This window comes from Alligator mississippiensis, chromosome 1, assembly GCF_030867095.1.
Source record: "Alligator mississippiensis isolate rAllMis1 chromosome 1, rAllMis1, whole genome shotgun sequence".
Classification (NCBI taxonomy): Eukaryota; Metazoa; Chordata; order Crocodylia; family Alligatoridae; genus Alligator; species Alligator mississippiensis.
This window is the reverse complement of record NC_081824.1, coordinates 59,538,453-59,558,958: the sequence shown is the minus strand read 5'-3', so window position 1 is coordinate 59,558,958 and position 20,506 is coordinate 59,538,453. Positions and strand designations below refer to the sequence as shown.

At 36.7% G+C, this 20,506-nt stretch overlaps 1 protein-coding gene across 4 annotated transcripts in view; it reads right to left on the bottom strand.

Moving 5' to 3' along the window:
* The window catches only part of ADGRB3 (adhesion G protein-coupled receptor B3), a 733,084-nt gene that overhangs the window by 441,379 nt on the left and 271,199 nt on the right, over window positions 1-20,506 (bottom strand). For 3 of the 4 annotated variants that reach the window (XM_059730831.1, XM_059730825.1, XM_059730829.1), the window contains exons 3-5: window positions 19,461-19,571; window positions 13,302-13,463; window positions 4,996-5,160 (exon numbers count right to left, since the gene is read on the bottom strand). In XM_059730831.1, coding sequence (XP_059586814.1) covers window positions 4,996-5,160; window positions 13,302-13,463; window positions 19,461-19,571 — 438 coding nt within the window. The remainder of the gene's footprint in view (window positions 1-4,995; window positions 5,161-13,301; window positions 13,464-19,460; window positions 19,572-20,506) is intronic. The other variant, XM_059730832.1, reaches the window with a different exon arrangement.

Genomic DNA, 20,506 nt, shown 5'->3' with positions numbered 1-20,506 from the left:
GGGCTGGACTCGATGATCTTCCGAGGTCCCTTCCAGCCCTAATGTCTATGAAATCTATGAAATAGATTACAGTATGCTATTATTTTGGTGGGGGGCGGGGAGGGGTTGCAATAAGAGAACTCATATCCAGGCTCACATTCAGCTTAACTGTAACATACAGCATGTAATCACAAGTGCCTACTTTTAAGGCTACGGGGTTATATCTATAAAGTCCAAATTGGGTTTATTTCTTCACCACAGTCTACAGTACTTGGATACAGAAACATTATCTGTAAACAGCTGCAACTTACTGAAATCTTTATGGGAATTAATAAAGACTTTTTTTGTACATTGGTAAGAATTCACAGCCTTTCAATTGACACTGGCTCAGAAAAGAATACCTGCCAATAGCCACGGACTCTTCTGCATATCTCTCATATAGTATTAAACATAGTCTCTCCACAGTATTAAACAAATGATTCAAAGCTGTAACACAGGTTAGGTGTACAGAGCTTATTAATGGTATCTTTTTTCCTCTCACACTGCAATACAGCAGCCAGAAGAGCAAAGGTCCATAACTCCAAGGCTAAGTACTGACAGTTAAAAAGACCGAAGCTGAATTGATTTAATCTTTGCAGGTTAATTTATGCTGCACAGACTGGCCTGATAAGCAAGTGAACAAATATTCACTTCTGATTCTGGATATGCTGACACATGCCTGCAGTGGCTTAGGCCAGGATCCTGGGGGTACTAGCGCATACCTCCCTGCTTGGCTGGAGCAGATAGCTTGGCCCAAAATTAGCCTGCCAACCCTGTTTGGGGGGGGGGGGCACGGAAGGGGGAATTGCAGGAAAGGGCAAAGCATCCTGGGATGCTGGGAGACTGTGAGTTAACTTGAATCTAGAGGAGATCTGGGATACAAGTTCAATAAACCAATTTAACCTAAATCTGTTAAGTCTGATCCATCCAGGTTTATCTTAAACTAGTTTTGGCCATTTTGAAAGCAGTTTATGCACACTGAACTTCTGTTGTGTTATATATCTGAACCAGTTTCCAATCACTTGCACTGGTTTGTGTGTAAATTCTGTCCCTAACCCAAATGATGAATAAGACTTCTCCATAACAACTTACCAGTAAGTGGACAAAAGTAAATAAAGGACTTTATTTACTTGTCTAATGTGGGGTATTTGTGTAGATTTGTAATAAGGTCAGACCTTAACACAGATCAGTGAATGCCTGTTCCTTTCTGGAGAATGGTAGCTAGAAAACCAATGGCAGGCTGATGCATTGGTAAGAAGTTGGTAAGAAGTTGTTCGTTTTCTGTTGGTCTGGGAATTAATGCTAAGATCACTGCCTTTGGATGTGAAATTTCTGTTTGTGGACATATGGGATATTACTATTTGTCTCACTCTAGTTATGCAGATTTTGTCAGAGGGTCAGGATTAGGGAACAACCATGCTCTGTGTCAGGTAAAGCTCCTGACCAGAATTACATACATACATCAGTGACCCTGTTCCCTTTAGTAATTCTGGCCGAAGTCTCTACTGCATTAAACATATTTAGAAAAACTAGAGAGGAAGAGCAAGTGAGTGTACTTCTAAAAGAAAAAAAAAGCACTCGCATATCTATAAATTACACCCAGTCTGAACAAGCTAATTATAATTTAGGGCTAGATTTATATTGATTCTTTAGGTGCCTAAGTGGGACTTAGGCACTCATTAGGTGTCTCCATTTTGGACTACAAAGTTCCTAGGTGTTAAGACTACCAGTCTCTGAGCATGATCAGGAGCAATTCAGGTGGAATGTCAAACTCCTGTCTAGGCAGACAAGGTTCTTTGGGTAAATCTGATACCTTTTATTAAGCCAATAAATACTGTAGTTAGAAAAAAATGCTCTTAGCAAGCTTTTGGGTTTAAATACCCTTCATCAGAGTGAAGTAAAGTTCACAGGCTCATCTGTGAAAAGTGTTTTGTAAATTTTCTTTGAGGATTAGAACTGAGAGATTGGAGAGAGAGTGGTTTTCTTGTAAGAAATGTGCCCTCACCAGTAACTGAGTATTCTTGTCTTGAATAGCTTTCCAGTGTGTGTTCATGCTGGTGTGCAGTTGTTGTTTGGCCTCTCCTATGTATTTTCCATCAGGTGCATTGAATGAGAAATATTACATTTCTGGAGGTGAAGCTGTAAGATCCAGGAATGCTGATGTTTCTGTTGTGGGGTGTAGCAATTGTGGGGGTGGTGGAGATACGTTGGCAGGTTTTGCATGTCTTGTCATGACATGGTCTGGATCCATTTGATGTGTTTTGGGCTGTAGGAAGTTTGATTCTGGTGATGAGGACAGTGAGGTTCGGTGCTTGTTTGAAGGCTAGGATGGGTGGTTCTGGGAAGATCTCTTTAAGAATGGGGTCTCCTTCTAGTATAGGTTGCAATTGTTTGAGGATTTTATGTATAGGTTTGAGGGAGGGGTGATATGTCATAACCAGCAGTATGCGATTCATGGGGGTTTGTTTTCCTTCTGTACTCCAGCAACTCTTCACACGGTATACAGGTTGCTCTTTCAAACGTGTGATCTGTCTCTCTGGAGGAGTGTCCTTGTTGAGTGAAAGCCATTTTAAGATTTGTAAGGTGGCAATCAAGGAGGTGGATTTACAAAACACTTCCCAGAGACGAGCCTATGAACTTCACTTCATCAACCTCCTGGATACAACAAATCATGGACTAAGAATTCTCCTCTTGTGCAGCAGAAGCACACAATCAAATATAGGCATTGGATTTATGACACATTATAACCTGCCTGCATCTGACTCCCCAGGAACCTCTCCACTATTTACCTGCTACATTTACTCCCGTTCCACCCCCTTCCCCTCCCCCAGCCTGTCTCTCACCCACTGACTCCTCAATTTACATCTTCATTGGCTTTCTTGCATGCATACAAGCCTCTGGCTTCTTTACTATTCATTTCATCCAGGAAGAGCACACACTAACTGCAGATGCTTCCTCAGCCTGACAAAGGGTTTTTAAACCCAAAAGCTTGCTAAGAAATTTTTTCCCAACTATTATTTGATCTAATAAAAGATATCAAATTTACCCAAAGAACCTTGTCTGCCTATGTCCTTAGACCAACCTGCCTACAACCCACACCCCTGTGACATGAAAACTCCTGTATAAGCTTTTCTGCAATTCAAATATTTTCTGGAAGGCACCCAAGCAACTTCTGAGTCAGAGGTCCACATCTGTAGGCAGAAACAAACCCCATCTAATTCCCATTAAAAAAACACTGAATTCAGCTAGACAGTGGTGATGATGCCCATCTTTTGCCCAAAAGCATAGTTAAATAACTCACCCAGGAAGCAGAAAACCCAGATCCTAGGCCCAGCTTAGCCTTAGGGGGTTCAAATCCAAATCCTCCATTTACTAGGGCAGTACCCTAGCTACCATGCCATAGAAAAGGCTAGTTTATAGGTTCATAGGAAAGTAGGGCTGGAATGGACCTCAAAAAGTCATCTAGCTCAGCCCCCTACTGAAGGCAGAACCATCCTTGACTAAACAAACTAAGCCAAGTGTCCATCTGACCTGCTCCTGAAAACTCACAAGGATGGAGATTCCACAGTTTCCCTAGGTAGCCTGGGAATGCTATGCCAGACCACCCTCACAGTCAACAAGTTCTTCCTAATCTCCACCCTAAATTTCCCTTGCTGCAGCTTGAGGCCATTGCACCTAGTCCTGTTCCCTATAGCCATAGAGAAAAGCTCATCTCCATCCATGGTGACTGCCTTTCAGGTATGTACATTATATGCATGTCTGTGAAAGTCTATTCCCACCAGGAAGCTATGCAACTAGAGTGCGTGCTCACTTGGGAAGAACTGGGTGACTGTAACTATGCCAAATCCCGAACTGTGTGTAAGTGCAATTCAGGCACATAAAAGAGAAATAGGTTCTGGTTGTAGGTTACAGAGATAGGTTCCCTCTGGATTGTTTTCATTCTGACCACAACTGTCTTTTATTCTTGGCTACTCATTTAGAGTACCTGCCCAGGAAGCAGGAGACCAAGGTTCAACAGGAAAGTGGTCTCACCTGAACTATACTATAGCTTGTTAATTAGGTTATTTTCCTAGTATGCAGGAGATACAGGTTGAAATACCGTCAGGGTGACACATGCCTAAAACCTAGGTGTCCCACTTCCTGGGTGAGTGCTCTGGCCAGCTGACTAGGAACAAGATGGAAGTGGTAGTAGCCTATATTCAGAAATCCTTATGAGGCTATCCTCAGAAGTGAGACTATGTATTGTGAATAAAAAATGAATGGAGAAGCCCTAATGGCATGAGTTAGGCATCTCAGCTCCTGAGAGGACTGGAAATCCAGACACGTCCCTCTGCTTAGCATTTCCTTTTGGGGCCTCAGGGCTTTATGATTCACCTTTTGAAGGTGCTGTTCTGTGTATAAAATCAAAGCACCTCTGCATGAATCATTCCTTAGTGCCTCTGAAGTCTCTTCATTGACTGTATAAGCAACTCTAGAGCCTATCCAGTCACACTTAATTGCTCTCCTGTGCAAGGAATCCTAACACTCAGGCAATGTAAAAATCTAAGAAACCAATTTGAATCTATCTCAAATTATACAGTTTCAAAATATTTACAAAGACATTATATGAGCGGTTTGCAAATAAATTAATAATTATGAATTAACTGGGTCCCCAGTAAGGTGCACAATAGTAAAAATAGACATGAGAAGATGCGAACTGTATACATTTTGAATATTTCCCTTCCCTTTGCCCCAGGTCTATTACTCATATTTTTTTCTTGGGTTTCTCCTGCATCCTCCTGGTTGTGCTGCAGCTCAAAAATAGATTTCTAATTCTGTTTACATTTTCTTGGTACTGCAGTAATAGTAAACAATACTAATATTCCACATATTTAGGCTTTAATTCCAATGTTTTTAGTTTGGAAAAGATAATAAAGGAAATGTTAAACTGCACCAAATGTACAACTATAAAGCAAAAGAGTTACTATATAGGCTCACCAGGGCAGAGAGCAATATTGCAAGGTTTATGCTGTGTTTCAGGTCCATCACAGGATCTTCCCCCATACTGGGGAGGTATACATGACCTTGTTCTAGTTCTTTGGCCTCGACCACATGTGAATGAACACAAACTCCAAGGTGACCATTCCTCCCAAACTCCATGTACTGTAACAAAGCAAACAGATTTCAACAAATAATGGACATGTATAGGCAAGAGAATTCAGAATAAGAACAGTGTTGTAAATGGGAATGGTTTTGCCATCACCAAAAAAAAATACATATTTTGAATTCGGCAGCACTAGCAATGTAAATCAGCTTTGAACTTCCAGTTGAAAACAGTGTCTTATTCCACATTACCCTTATTGAACGTTGACAATTTTCTTTAATGAGTTAGTCTAATCTCAGTGGTTCTTTTTGATTTCTTTCTGTTCTTTAAATTCCGTGACATGCATTTGCAAAAATGACTAATGACTTCAGATATCCAGCTTGAAAAATTTTACAAGGGCCTTATTTTCAGTAGACAAATGCTCAGTGCTAAAAAAATCAGGCCCATTTTGGGTAATCAAAGTCAAGATTCAGATTAAAGGTACCATGGTGGGATATGTCCCTAATGGTTTCCTTAAGGGTTTTTTTTTGTTTGTTTTGACTTTTTTAATTTGCTTCTATGAAAATCTTCAATGAACTTTTACAGTAAGTAATGCATTCATCTCTATATTTTAAATCAAAATGTGAATTATAATATTTCAATTACTTTTTTTGTGGCTACAGTAAATAATAAACACACACAACAAACATTTATATTTAAAAAATGCCCCTTAAATTAATTTAAAGAATCTGTGATAAGCATTATTTTATATTCTTTTATCTTTTCAGTATAGGAGAAACTGGAAAGTATTTTCCCTCTTAATTTGCCAATTAATACATTGTAGTTCTTTTTTAAATAGAATCTGAATCAAATTTGCAGAAGACGTTATAAAGATAGCATATTATAATTAACAGAATTCTGTTAAAACTTAATTTAATGAAAACAGTCTTAATATATAAAGTAAATCCTTCCAGAGAAAACTCTTGTTCTCTTTATTTTACGTAATCTGAGAGTAATTCCATTAAACTTGATCAGGTTGCCACACACAAGGGTACACGGTGGTGATGACAGACATTTAAGACTCAACCCAAGGACCTAAAGTCCTTAGAGGGCAGCCAGGTGCCTTGGAGTTTCTCTTCAGGGCTTGTCTCTAAACAGGTGCAAGAATGTCTGGAAAAACTAAATAATATGCCATGGCCTCAACACATTCCTGGCATAGAGCTGAGCATCAGTGTGTCAGGTATTGCCAGACTTTTCTGGCTCCAGTCTTACTCTCTCCTCAGCATTGGCTTCTGATTTACCCATGGAACTGGCTTAGTTATCACCAGAGATGCCACATCTCTATGCAATTTCTGCATACTAAGAATTCTCCTCTTGTGCAGCAGAACCACACAATTTCTACTACCATGTGATTCTCACTAAACATGAAATTTGTCCTGGGGGCATAATCATGGCATCATGAAATCATGTGTTCCATTAGAAATACAGAGTTGGCTTTTTAAAAGATACGTTGAGATGGAAAGTTTTGATAACTTCAGAGAATCACTTCTTGACAAGAAATGTCACTGTATATTTGCAGGTGTATGTAAGTGAATATGTTACATTTTTTTGTCAACGTGACAAATTCTCTGTTGCTGACAGGTTATTTAGTTGGCCAGATACAAGAGTTCTAGAAATACCATGATTACTCTACACTCTTATTTAAAATTTCTAACTTTATTTTCTCACCTTCTAAATATTACATCAATCATATTACATTAGTAGAGAAACAGGCACATTCTAAATGACTGTTAAAGTGACAGGTTTTAGACTAGTAATCTTGCAAACCTTGACTGGCCTTGACAACTTTGTTAAATGATGAAACTTAAAACTTCTAAAAACTAACAACTTGATGGATGTATGTTTTGTTAAGCTTTTATGGTTTCAACTATTCTCAACAGATATTTGTTTCATATGGAGATGCTTCATAAAGCTTTTAAAGTTGTTTTTTCAATTGCAATGTGTTACATTTTGAATCTATCCCGGATTTTAAGTCTCAAAATTCTTTTGATCAGATGAAAAGGATTTAATGAGGACGAAATTTGTCAGTTCAGCTTCTGGAGGGCAATTAATAACAACAACTAGGGAATAATTCATTTACTGAAATTATAGTGGTTGATCAAGAGGCTCAGGTTGAAACAAGGATCATTTTAAAGGAGTACAAAATATACAGAATCAATCCTTTCAGGCCAAGTAAAAAATATATGTTAACATTTCACAGAATTACTAAAGGTATTAAGTGGGAACATTCTTTGTCTTAACAGAAATGGGCTAACAGAATGTTCTTCAATTTTTAATACAAATTAAGCTAAAGTTAAGTTTTAGGCTTGAGTTCAGGTCAAAATATAATATGTCCTCATAAAACTGTCCTCATAAAACTTCACTTAAAATGACCCAACTCTTACGAGATAAGCTGTTCTTTAAAGGTATTGCATGAGTACCTGGAGACAAAACGACTTTTTGCACAAGATTTTCACTGCATCCAATCCATAACCAAAATAAAATGTTTCTTTATGGTTTGGAATCTAACCAAGAACCAGTTTGGAGCTGGGGATTCAACAATCTCTCTCTGTTATTTTAAAGGAGTTGTGTGTCCCATGACAAGCCTTCTGACGCAAAATTGCAAACTGTACAGTCTTTCCTCAGTGGGTATCCAAGTAACCAGGTCACAGTGTCCCTTGCTGTTTGGAGATGACATTTGCAAATTTAAATCAAAGGTAATTAGTCCATGTCATATTGAATGAAATAGTTTGAATGTTTGTAAAGGTTGCCCATTAGCCAGTTTCAGGAAGAAGATAAGATATATCTCCTTATCTATGTCATTGTTTTTGGACTACGTGCAAAAGGTTCTGACTTTGTTTAAAATCTTAATTTGAATTTTATCTTTAGAAGTCTTTTACAAAGAGAGCAAATATCCTGAGTTCCGAGAGATCAAACCCTAAGGCCTTTTGACCAGATTGGTAAGAAAAGGGCATTTGCAGTGATATGGAAGTTTCCCAAAGGTAATTTAAAATGCTCAACAAGGCAAAAGAATCTGTTGAGTAAGATCCGAGCCCAAATTTGGGAGCAGTGACAGGTTTGAGTAGGAGGAGCCCACTGACGGCAGCTCGCTCAATAAAAACTGTAACTTACTGTCCCAATTTGGAGGTGACGTCACATGCAGAACAATGAAGGAAGAATCGCAAGTGTAGGCTGGATCAGACTGATCACCTGAACCGACCTCTCTGTGAACACGAATCTCTTAGTTCACGCTGAAGCTGCAGAGCACCCGAAAGGGACTGAAGGAAGGGGACTTAGTCCTATCAGTATTGAGGCCAGCTCATTGAATTGTATTGCTGAGGTGAGCCCATTGAACCGTACTACTGAGGCCAACCCATTAAATTGTACTACTGAGGAATGAAACCATTTTTTTGGTATTTGGCTTCTCGGAATTCTAGGATTGTAAGTATATTATGAAAATAATAGTATTGATTCAAATTTAACTTTTAGTTGTAATTGTAGTTGTTTTTGTAATACTAATTCTTATAGCATTGTTTGGGAAGGAAGTGCATTTGGAGCATTGTTTCTGATATATGTAATTATTGTATTCTTAATGTTTGTGGTGTTTCTTAAGGCTAAGCAGTGTTATATGCGTAGCAAAGAGTTTTAAAATAAAATTGTGTTGTATGAATTAAGTGTGTAATCATTGTGAAATCGTGCAATCAGCTAACTACTCCCCCAGCCAGTGCATCAAAACGAATCAGTAAATTGTGTGGGATTTTCTCTATTCCATAACCCACTAGAGACAGTCCAGTTAAAGATAGAAAAGATACATATTAATACTATAACCAATGTTATATCAGTAACCACACAGGAGTCATCCCTACTGTGCATCATCTCTAGCATTGTCCAGATCAGATTTAAGCGGCCCCCAAAATGGTGTTTCCAGGGTCTAATAAGTCTTATTCAAGAATATATTTTGTGATTTTTCATTTAGATTTCCTTTGCATCATATCATTTCATAAATGTTAAAAAAGGCAAAATGCTCTGAAGAATGATGAGACAGGTGAGCTATGCCAATATATACCAAATGGAGGACTGGTCTGTGGTGGAGTTATTGTATTCAATAGTACAGTTTCAGCTGCAAATTTATTAGTTGGGATCAAAATGTTCAAGAACTGCAAATGCATCTGTCAAAAACCTTATTAGTAAAACTAGGTAAAGTAGGTCACTGCAGAGCAGGTTTTCTCCAGTCCTGGCACTTTCTGTCTCTAACCATGTTGAAGTATAAGGTCATACTGTTCACAATACTTAATTAGTATGAGGTTGATGATGGTGTGTGGGATCACTTTGGTTCTTCTCCACCTAAAAGATTTGGGGAGATTTTATCAGGATCTAAACACATTCATTTTCTTTGTGAAAAAAATAAAGATAAAGAGGAGAGGAGAACCAAACATAGACAAGTTTATACCTGATAGAGTATTCAGTAGAATTCAGTGGAATTACTACTAAGGACCTTCATTTTGTTACTCATGATCTAATAAGTAAACCTGCAGTATTTCAAAAATGAGCCCTGACAGCCCATTTACAACAAAGAAGTTAGCTAACAAGAGTGATTAGCTAAGCGGTACATTGTTGTCTGCAATTTAGGACCAACCTTACGATTATAGCTGCAACATAATCCAACAAACTGGTGAAATGTACACTGTTATTCTTCCCTCCACATATCATTAAAGCGAGAAAAAAATAATAGTGATTTCTTAAATTTAGTTTTAATATGGGAAGTAAGAGTTTGAAATTGAATGTGCTGTGTCATCACTAAAAATAAATATGAATGACATCCAACACACACAAAAAAAATCCGAAGTGATTTTCCAAGTAGCTTTGCTAACTCATTCAACACCTGTATGAGGATATTGGTGGCCCAGTTAATTATTTAGTGATAAAGCTAGTATGTACTATTTTCAATGCAGATCCAAAGAGAATATAACAGCTGTGATACTTTACTGATTTCAGGGAAAAGGGCTTGGAAAAACAAGAGAAATACAAATAGTAAGTGATAACACACTCTTATCATCAATGATCCTTTCTGCTCTATGATTTTGATGCTAAGTGCTAGAGATCCTGATCCTTGAAGCTTGTAGATAGGTTTTTGAGGCACATCCAATGATCCTCACTAGGTATTAGTTCTTGGGGATAACATTTTGTTTGAGGATGCATTGTTACAATTTTTGAACTGGCTTGCTATCTTCCATATGACATTGTATGCTTTGAATATTCCCCAGGAGGTAGGATGCTTCTGGATTTTAAGGTCAGAAGAGACCTGAGTGATATTTTTATGTGTGTATGGCGATTAAAGTGAATGCAAGGCATGGGAACTTCTAGTTTGCTATCCAGAGAGTATTTATGGAGATATAAAAGCTTGCTGTAATTATGGTGTTCAATCTACTTGAAATAGATGGAATGGTAGAAATGAATGGAATATGCACCAGCATATATATGAAGAGTTGTTGTTCTTAGTTGGACAACAAACAATTTATTTTGCTTTAAACCAGGGGCAATCCAGATTCATGTAGCTCTTGGGCTGAGACAGAGATAATAATAAACAAGGTTTGTATATGGAAATATGAGAATCCAGAGAGCTATTGCTAAGAAACATAAATGTTTAAAACTCCAGCCTTGCCAACTGCAATGCACACTAATCCTTGTATATATCCAGCACCACTCAATTTCTTCTCTATTGTTCCCCATTTATGATAAGTCTTATACCAGGGCAATGGAAGCCAGAAGGTCATGAGTATGACTGTGAGTGGTCTAGAACTACAGTGAAGGTATGTGCACATGAACCTTTGCCTCAGGTTGTACCTCAAGGAGTTAGTGGGTGCATCCCAACGAGCACACATGAGCTGGGGCATGAGTTTCCTGCGAGACAAAAGCATTTGCACATATTTGTGCTGCTGCTATTTTCCTCCAGGCATGCCCCTGCATACACCCTCCAATGCATGGTAAAGTGACCCGAGTGAGGTAGGGGAGGCTGGAGCCGGCACAGGTTCCAAGCCCTACCTGGGCTCCTGGGGGCCTTTTGGGGCAGCAGTGGTTCCACATTAGCTACTTGGAGCCTGGCTGAATTCAGAGTGTGGCTAGCCAAGCTCCCTTTCTGGTGGCTCACACTGCTGCCACATGCTCCACAACTCTTTTTTTAGCGGTGGGTTTTTTGGATGCTTACACTTCCCGGTGTCAAAAAACCTCACCGTGCTGCTAATTAGCATCATGGTGAACAGCTGCATGTGCACTGCCTGCAATTTGTGGTGCCTCAACCTGTTTTGAGGCACTGCAAACCACATGTGCATGCTCACTGGGACATGCCTAGTGGGGCTAAAGGACTGGGGTATAATTGTGTCTATTGGCTAGCAGGGATGGCCCTAAATTACAATTATTTATGTGAAATAACTCAGTGAATTTATAGAGTCTCAAGAAGATGTCAACTGTGGTGGTAGTGAAAGTGACTTTGTTCATTGTGTCACAGGATAGTCAGTCAGACATGAAAGCCTTTGCTCACTGTGAGTGTCCAAATAATGAAATATACCCAGAGGCTGAAGAGCTTCAGGAAGAGCCCTCGTATCTTTAAGGAAACGTACTGTAAGAAATAGAGCGTCATTTTTGTGTGCCTGCTTTTACAGCTTATTAAAGAACATTAGTTTAAAGAATTAATCAAATATTTGGATGATACATATCTTTGACTTTTGAATCACATGATAATAAATAGTCAGTTTTTTGCTTTGACCTATGAATGAGAAGTTTATAACGCTTTAGCAGCAATATTAGACATAAATTTATCCTATAAAATAAACCAAATTTAACAGATGCAAGGCACTTAGTGGTTCTTAGATAGTACTGGGAAGATAGTGAAAACAGGCAGAAAATGTGCCTCTTAGTGTACTCTCTGAGATTTGATGACTCATACAGTTCCTAAGGGGACTATACTGAAGCGGGTTGTTTTTTTTTTAGTTTGCAAATTTTCTTTTGTATTTGGCTAACTTTTAAATCAAGAGAAACCTCCATTATTCTTTGAGCTATTCTAGCCTTTTTTGGAAATAATAGGGATTCTTGTGTGGATGTATTTAAAATGATCAATTCCATGCTTGCTTGGGCTTTTACACCAGACAGTATTAATAAAGCCTATATTACTTGCTTATCTATAGCAAAACATAAAACCATCAGATATTGACACTATTGCTCATTAAGGCAGTCACTTACCTAGATATAATATTTTATATTTTACAGTATCTTTCATCTCATAAATTCCCAAAATGCTTATGAAATTGATATACAACCTACAGTGATCATCAACATTGAAATGATCTCACCACTCAACAATTCTTTAACACAAGCAATAGATTAGAAGGCTGATTCTGCAATTCATTAATAATATCAGTCAGGCACCAAGGACCTTCTGTATAAAGACATCTTCCCCTCCATCTCCCTAGAACTACCAGAAGGTTCACTGTGGTTCTGGGGTCATGTTCTTCAGGAGTTTTAGGGAATGGTTACTCCTTTCACTGCAGAGATTTAATTGTAAAACAATAGTCCAGTTAATTCTCTGCTTTCCACCCCATATGGTAAGTCATATCCCAAGGACATGGAAATCAGTAGATGATGAGTATGATTGTGAGAGGTTGGGAACTACAGTGGAGGAATAGGACCTTGCACATGAACCGTTACCTCAGGTTTCACTTCAAGTAGTCAGTGTGGCCCACCAGAAAAAGGAAACACAAGAAAGGGGATTACTACATAATGAGTATGGCCTGGCCATAGTAAGCAGCTAAATAATTTCATTGCTTGACAGTAAGTTAACTTAGTCCCCTTTGCTGATCAGTGGAGCGTTTGCATCTTCTTAGTTTGTTGGTGATAAATATTTCTTCCCCTAAAAATGCCATTTGTTGCCTGTTTTTTTTTCCAATCAAGAGGACTGAGACATTGGATCTGGAACTGACAGAAAATGTACCTGTATTCAGTTTGTTGACTGCTCTGAAAGTGGAAATAATCATCTATATAATAACATTTCACAGCTGAATAAGTATTGCACTAATCCATTCTACTTAATGTGCCTCTATGCAATTAAAGTTCCAAAAATATTTTCAAAATTTTAGCATTATACAATTCAAAAACATCCACAATTTTATTTATTGGCTGCTAACACTACCTGGACAGAGGGCAGTGTTATTGCAAACCCTTGATTCTCTTAAAGGGCCGCTGCAGTGTGTCCCGTAAGGTGATACACAAGTTCTGGTTCGCACCTGCGACCCTTGACCACAAGTAACTGAACACGTACTCCACTGGGCCCATTCTTCAACACCAGATTCACCTGCATTCAAGACAACAAACAAACATGAATATAGCCATAAGTATTAATACAACTTTTATGTTTGAAATTGTTATGGTAAGCATACAGTTGTGTATAATTTAAAGACAAACATACTAAAGTAAATACTTAAAATTTCAAGGAAAGAAAGCACCTATGAAAATGTGCAGTGAATAGAAAATAAATACACTCAAAAGCTGAAGGCACACAACACCTGCCAGAGTAAAACTATTTCATCGCTTAGCATCACTTATGGCTTTGTAAGAGTTATTGTCCTTTAACATTCCAGGGATAATTTTGCCCTCAGGACACTAAAACAATAGAGAAAAGTCAATTTTTACATAGAAAAGAATTCATTTTTGTTGTTTATGCTGATCTCTCCACTGTGCAGGCTAGGTGATAGTGTAAGGGAACATGACAATGGAGAAAAAATATTTTTTAATAAGCCTTATTTTTTTGTTGGGGAAGAGACAGAAAGAGATAAGGAAGGGTACAAAGCATTTGCAAGAAACTTCCTGACTAAAGAGGAACATTTTGCAGCAAGTACACAAATATTAATGTGAATAGTGGGATAGGAAATATGATTTGATATTTCATTTTGGGATTGTATTACCAGCCTTTGAGCTAAGATGCCCTAGGGTATTTGTTGTTTTAGCACTGTTATTGTTTACTACCATTACCCCTATTTTCAATGGACTCATTTGAGAGGTACAACTCAGTAGAGCTGAATAAATAATTCATAATTACTACTCTGTTCAACAATTTTTCAGCTATTTCTGCTCACAGGATATTCACATGCAGATTGTAGTATCCTCAAATTCATTATTTCAAAACAGCGAACAACTTTTTCCCCATGGATTTTCTATGGATCTACAAAAGTAAGCGAACTCCCAGTTCTACTCATAATGTCCACTACCATGATCACACTGAAATAGATGAAGGTATTCAGCATACTGCAATATTCAGTGAGAGCACATGTGCAAAACTAGCCCCATTTGGGCTATTTTTAAATTTCTTTGTTTGGTATTAGTGAGATGTATCACATGATATAACTTCTATTCCCTAACCTTATGAGCCCTACTCAGGCAAGGACATTTAAAATTCAGTTAACATGCATACTCCTACATGTAATTCTGAAATTCTGAAAGGCATTCATACAATGAAAACTCGGTCACTCCTATGTTGACAAAGAAGCAAACAGAAAGTGTGCAAAAATGGCTGACGAATTGTTGGTTGTAGGCATGTTGGTCTAAGGACATACTCAGGCAAGGTTCTTTGGGTAGATGTTATATCTTTTATTATATCAACTAAATAGTTGGAAAAAAGTTCTTTGCAAGCTTTCAGGCACGAGTACCCTTCTTCAGGCATTGGGAAACTCTGCTGTTGTTATGAGTTCTCCAAGGCAGAAAAGAAGCTAAAGTAAAGAAGAAGTCTGGAAAGATGCAAAAGATGGCTGAAGGAATATAACTGAATAATCTTAAAAAAAAAAAAAATGTGTAGAAAGGTATTCAGTTAGCTCCATTACATAATTATAAAATGTGATACTGTTGGCCATATCATGCAGCTTTTAAATATGAGGGAACTTAGTCCCAAAATCAATTGTAATGTATGACCTTGTATCTACATCGCATGCATCACTATACCTCTATCTATTCTTCCAAGATTTTGACCACAGAACTGAGTAATTATGGAAAATGTTCCAGTCAGAAAGATTCAGGCAGTATCCTCCAAGAATACATAAAGTCTTACATTGTGATTTTCCAGAAATAATTCTTCTGGACCAGGGCATCTGGCCCGCCCTTCCTTTTCTCCACTAGCTCATTTAGTAGGAGTCCTAAGGCTATTCAAAGCCTCACCAAATCCCTGCACAGAAAAATTTGCTGCATTTTCAAGAAACAAGGAAGTCTACCTTATGAATAGAACATACAAGTCCTTTACCTTTTTATTAAATTGTGTAATGTTCCAATAATATTTATGAACAACAAAATGGTTGAGATTCTCTAGGTGTACAAGTTCACAAAATGTGACTCTTAAAAGCTTTTCACTCATTTTTAAGAGGTTTAAGGAGTAAAATAAGCATGTTTATTGCTTTAATAACCTCACTGGTATGGCATTTTGATTAGGCTGTTTCATGATTTGGGCTGAAAAAATTAAATGAAGTACCATATAAGCAACCAGTAATTGTAGTATTTTAATATAACATATACGATAGACCCTAGGAAGAATGTAGTAAAAAAATGTATTTTCTATTTGAGGAAAATCCTTCATATTATTTTATTTTTTTTCTTCTTCCATTTTTGACACTTGACTTCGCCTTTGTTAAAGTAGTTTAAATGAAAGGTCAAACAGCACAAAAAGTCAAAGCCATCCTTCTCAATTTGTTCCTCATTATGTAAAACAGTCCTATATACTGAATGTAAATTATCCATTATCCTGCACAGAACTGGTAACAGTACACTGCTATTAAAATACGGAAATTAAGTATTAAAAATTAAAAATGCTGGAAATCTTAAACTGGAGAAAAGTTGTTCTTAACCTTTGTAATATGATGAACAAGAGTAGCATCACAGTACTGAGAAATGTTATATCAAGAGAATCATAAGAGTAATATTAATGAGTTGAAAAATGTATATAATTGATAATCGGTTATCAGGGCCCCAGTCCTGTAGGATACTTAAGCATGTGCTTAAGTTTAAGCAAATGGGTAGTTTCCACAAAGGTCAGGAGAAATTAAGCACATGGTTAGTTCATCATTGGATTAAGACTTTACAAAATATCACAATGTTTTCCTTAAAAGGAATAGGACTATTTCATGAGACTGGGACAGTATCCTGTCATGCAGTGTGTATCCTGGGAGTATGTGAGAAACTTACAGAAGCTACATGAGAAGGAGAAATAGGAAAGCATATGAAAGGAAAGGGACATGGGAATAAAAATAAATGAAGAATAGCTCAACATTGTAAACAACAGTATTTAGGTTGTTTGAGAGGTTACAGTGTGGTTGCAGTGAAATAAAGTATTATGTTTTTATTGTTGTTAACACAGCAACATAGATGTACACAACAGCATAACAAACAAAATGGGCTAAATAGTCAAATAAGTTTTAAGCAACACCGAACTATTGAAATCAAAGAACAGATGTCTCACAAAATATTCCCGTTTCTTTTGCACATTATGTTACTTTTATCATTTCACTATGGCTTGTCCACAGAAATGATTGACGTTATTGTATTTTTTTCAAAGGGAGAATGGTATAAAGACATGCTACAATAGGCAGCCAACTTCTTTTCTTTATTAGTAAATATAGCCTATTCTATTCTATATAGTCTAGATTAAATTTAGACTGCATAAACCCAAACCACACTTTTTGTTTTTCTCTTCACTTCATACTTCACTTTCATATTTTGCTTTCCCTTCAGTTCTTTATTCTAAACCTACCATGCTAAACCTGCGCTCTCAAATTGAGTGGCAAAATATTGACCTTTCATTCTCCACAGTTGCTAGACATGGAGGAGGAAATAAAGCTTACTGTCTGGGAAGTCTCATTGATCTATAAAACACTTACCTGTATTTATATTTTCTAAGTCCCATAACACCTAAGGAAAGGATAATTTCAGGAACAAAAAATAACAAATATTGGATAATTACATCATTAACAAAATATTTGTTTGAATGTTTTAAATATGGAGCGCTGCCTAGTATCATTCACAGACACATTTTTACCAATGCATGTTGTACCTCATCTAAATTCCAGTGAATCAGTTGGAATTTTTCCACTGAGTCGATGGGGATTGGATTGGTTCCACTTTTTAAAGTCTGTTTTTCATAACTCTTTTCTAGACCTCTACTCTTTTCCCACACATTATTTTAAATTTCTACCATCTCTTTGTCCTTACTTTGAAGACCAAGGTAGGTGTATAGTTTTACTACACATTTTTATTTATTCTTTATTTCATTTAAGAAAATAAACACGCTAAAATACAAGAACTGATATAAACTGAAAGAAACCTAAATTATTTCTGCTTTCAAAACTTCAGGTATAAAGACTATCATCTTCCTTAGCGTATGGGTAAAAACATGAATAATGTTAGAAAATCCTTATGGTTTTGTTTAAGACGATATCACATTAATTTTATCACAAGCAAATGAATGCATCACAGTGGTAAAATGATCACTACAAAGTAAAATCAAAATGAAGAGATGAAAATTAGTAACTATGTCCAAAAAAAAAGCACAGCATTATTTAAAATGACTTAACCTACAGTAGACAAAAGGTATGTTTCCTCAAACTTAGGCATACAATTTTATATGCTCTGCTCATATATCTTTTACATTTCCCAAATAAAACCCTGGACACCAAGCTTATATATTTTAACTCCCATCTCCCAGTCCACAGTCACAAAATTTCCAAAATAATGGTAGTGCTTTTAACATGTAATTCTCTAACACCCACAGTAATTGCACTGCAGTAGATATCTAGACACTGTTAGGTAGCAGATTTAGAATGTGTTTATATGAAGAGATAAAGCAGATTTTGACATACCTTTTAGGGTAATTAAAAGAAATCAAGTAGCAGCATACAAGCACAAAGGTTATTCTATATATTAAGCAGCTGGCATCAGAAGTCTCAATTAAGTATGTGAGTAACAAGCTCCAATTGGTCTAAACTAAAAATGTATTAAACAAAGGGAATTCCAGAGTTGTTTCTTCTGTTTGTGTGTGACATAACTGTAGGTATACTAGTAATGACTGTTGGAAGTTAGGCATAAAAATAGACTTGTATAACTAATGGGAAGACCACAGCACTCTTTTTCGTCAAAAAGCTTAGCAAAAACAGCATCTACCTTGCTATGTTAAACATATGTGTTCAAATTACTTAGGCCAGAAATTTTGTAAACCTGATAAAATAAAAGTGTAAAGTACCTTATGTCTAAGAAAGGTAACATGAGCAGTTATAGCTCATTTTCTCAAATGATTGTAAAACTGGAAACATTATACATGAGGGATGTAAACATTTTGCTAGGTTAGTATTTATGGTATACAGAGTAAGTTGGTTCAAATCCATGCAATGCTTACATGGTACAAAATTGTGATGGAATAAATTATTAGAATGCATTATGGTGGTTACCATTACCAGTCAATATTTACCAACTGTTACAACATAGCGGTATCTGAGATACAGTGCTAAGACCCTAGACTTATAATAAGTTGTGACTTTAGTATCTCAGACCTTCATCCATCTCCCACAGAAATCCCTGGGATCTTTGCTGTGGATTTTAAAAGGTTTTGAATTGTGATAATTGCTGGTAAATGTTGACTTTTTCATGACGACAGCTGCATGTATATAGTGTATTTTTTCTATCTTTATCAGAAGTAGATGAGGTTACTAAAATAAAGTTGGAAAATATGTCTTAGATATAAAATTGTTAGATAATTTACATATCCAATTAATAACTATTTATGGCCACTTTCATGTAGAAATTATGACTCTGGAAACTGGAGAATGGAGCATTATGTTGAGCCAAAGGTATTAAATGCTAAATGCATGCACATTAAAGTTTCCCAGTAATTAATTAATTTGATAAATGCCTAAATCTGGGATTAGACTTCATTTGTTCTAGTTATATTAAAATTGTAAAGTAATTCCTTAACATCTATTTTTTAAAGATAAACATATTTCACTGTAAGCTACTGTAGTTATCCCTAAGCTGTATGGTGCCTTTCATGTATGAGCCTGTTTCTATTATTAAAAGAAACTCATGTTCATACTAAATCATTTAGTATCCACATTGATAGCGCATGTTGTTTTTTTAATATGAACTACCTAATTCTCAGCTACTTTATTTATGGACTTTAACTGGTGAAAAAAAATAATAATAAATGGTTCAAAAAAAGTATCAGCTCAGAAACTGACAAGTATGCAGCAAAAGATCATGGAAACATGCAGTGGCTTTGCTAAAAATAACAACAGTAAATAGAAAAATGTAACTGATGTATTACCAGTTTGTGCCATAAATTTAGCAGCATCAGCTTGTTCCTGAGGGACCCTTTTCTCATGAACAGATCGAGGTCGCTGACTTTTAATTGTATGATCTCCCATCATTCCAAATTCTAAAGACAGAATAAAGGTTTATGAAAGCTGGTGTGTAGACATTTCTCAAAAGTTACATACTGTCTCATGCAATATGTTCCTAAACATACCTGGAGATTGCTGGCAAAGTTCAGACAAGTGAACATGGTAGTTAACATCAACTTTTTTTTTTGCTACACTCATCTTTTAAAATGTGTTTGCAGAACTTTAAACATGAATTGATTGTATGAAAGAATAAAAACATTCAATGTAGTGACATCCATACTAATAAATCAGCTGTATGACAAAGGACAAAAACAGTTATTCAAATGCAACATTGTTCTCTTGTAATATTTTAAATAAGTGCAAGCCATATCATAAAATTACCATCGTAATGTTAATTATTGCTGTTCTGTGAAACTACCTGGTTCCTTTTGCACAGAACTCCTGTACATGCACTCATCAGTCAGAGTGATTTTATCATCAGACAAGTAGCCTTCCTTGAGAATGCTGCCAATTCAAGTTCATAAATTGGCCAATAAAGTGCTTATTTTTAGACTGAATTCAACCAGAATATTATTTGTTACCTTTGTTGCTTCAGAAAACTGTCAGTTATACAGCCCAGGGCTGTATCTTGATGTTAGTTTTTAAACAGAAGTCCCCATTGAAGTCAATCTGCATAAAAATCAGTGGCATCACCTGGCTTTCAGTGTGGGAGCTAAGAGCTCTTGAGCTTTAATCCCAGTTCTGTCACTAGCTTCTTGTCTCACACTGGGCAAATCACTTCATCTTTTTACTAGGTTTCAGTGCTCTCCTTTTTGATTCATGATGCAGGGCAGAGCATACCACGTAAGTGGATTTTTGACTTCAGGATAGGATTCCCTCTTTTTCCCCTGCTAACCCTACAAAAGAACTTCCAGGGCTTGGCTGCTATAAATTCAAGCTTTGCTAGTTTAGGAGAAGACAGAAAGCAAGA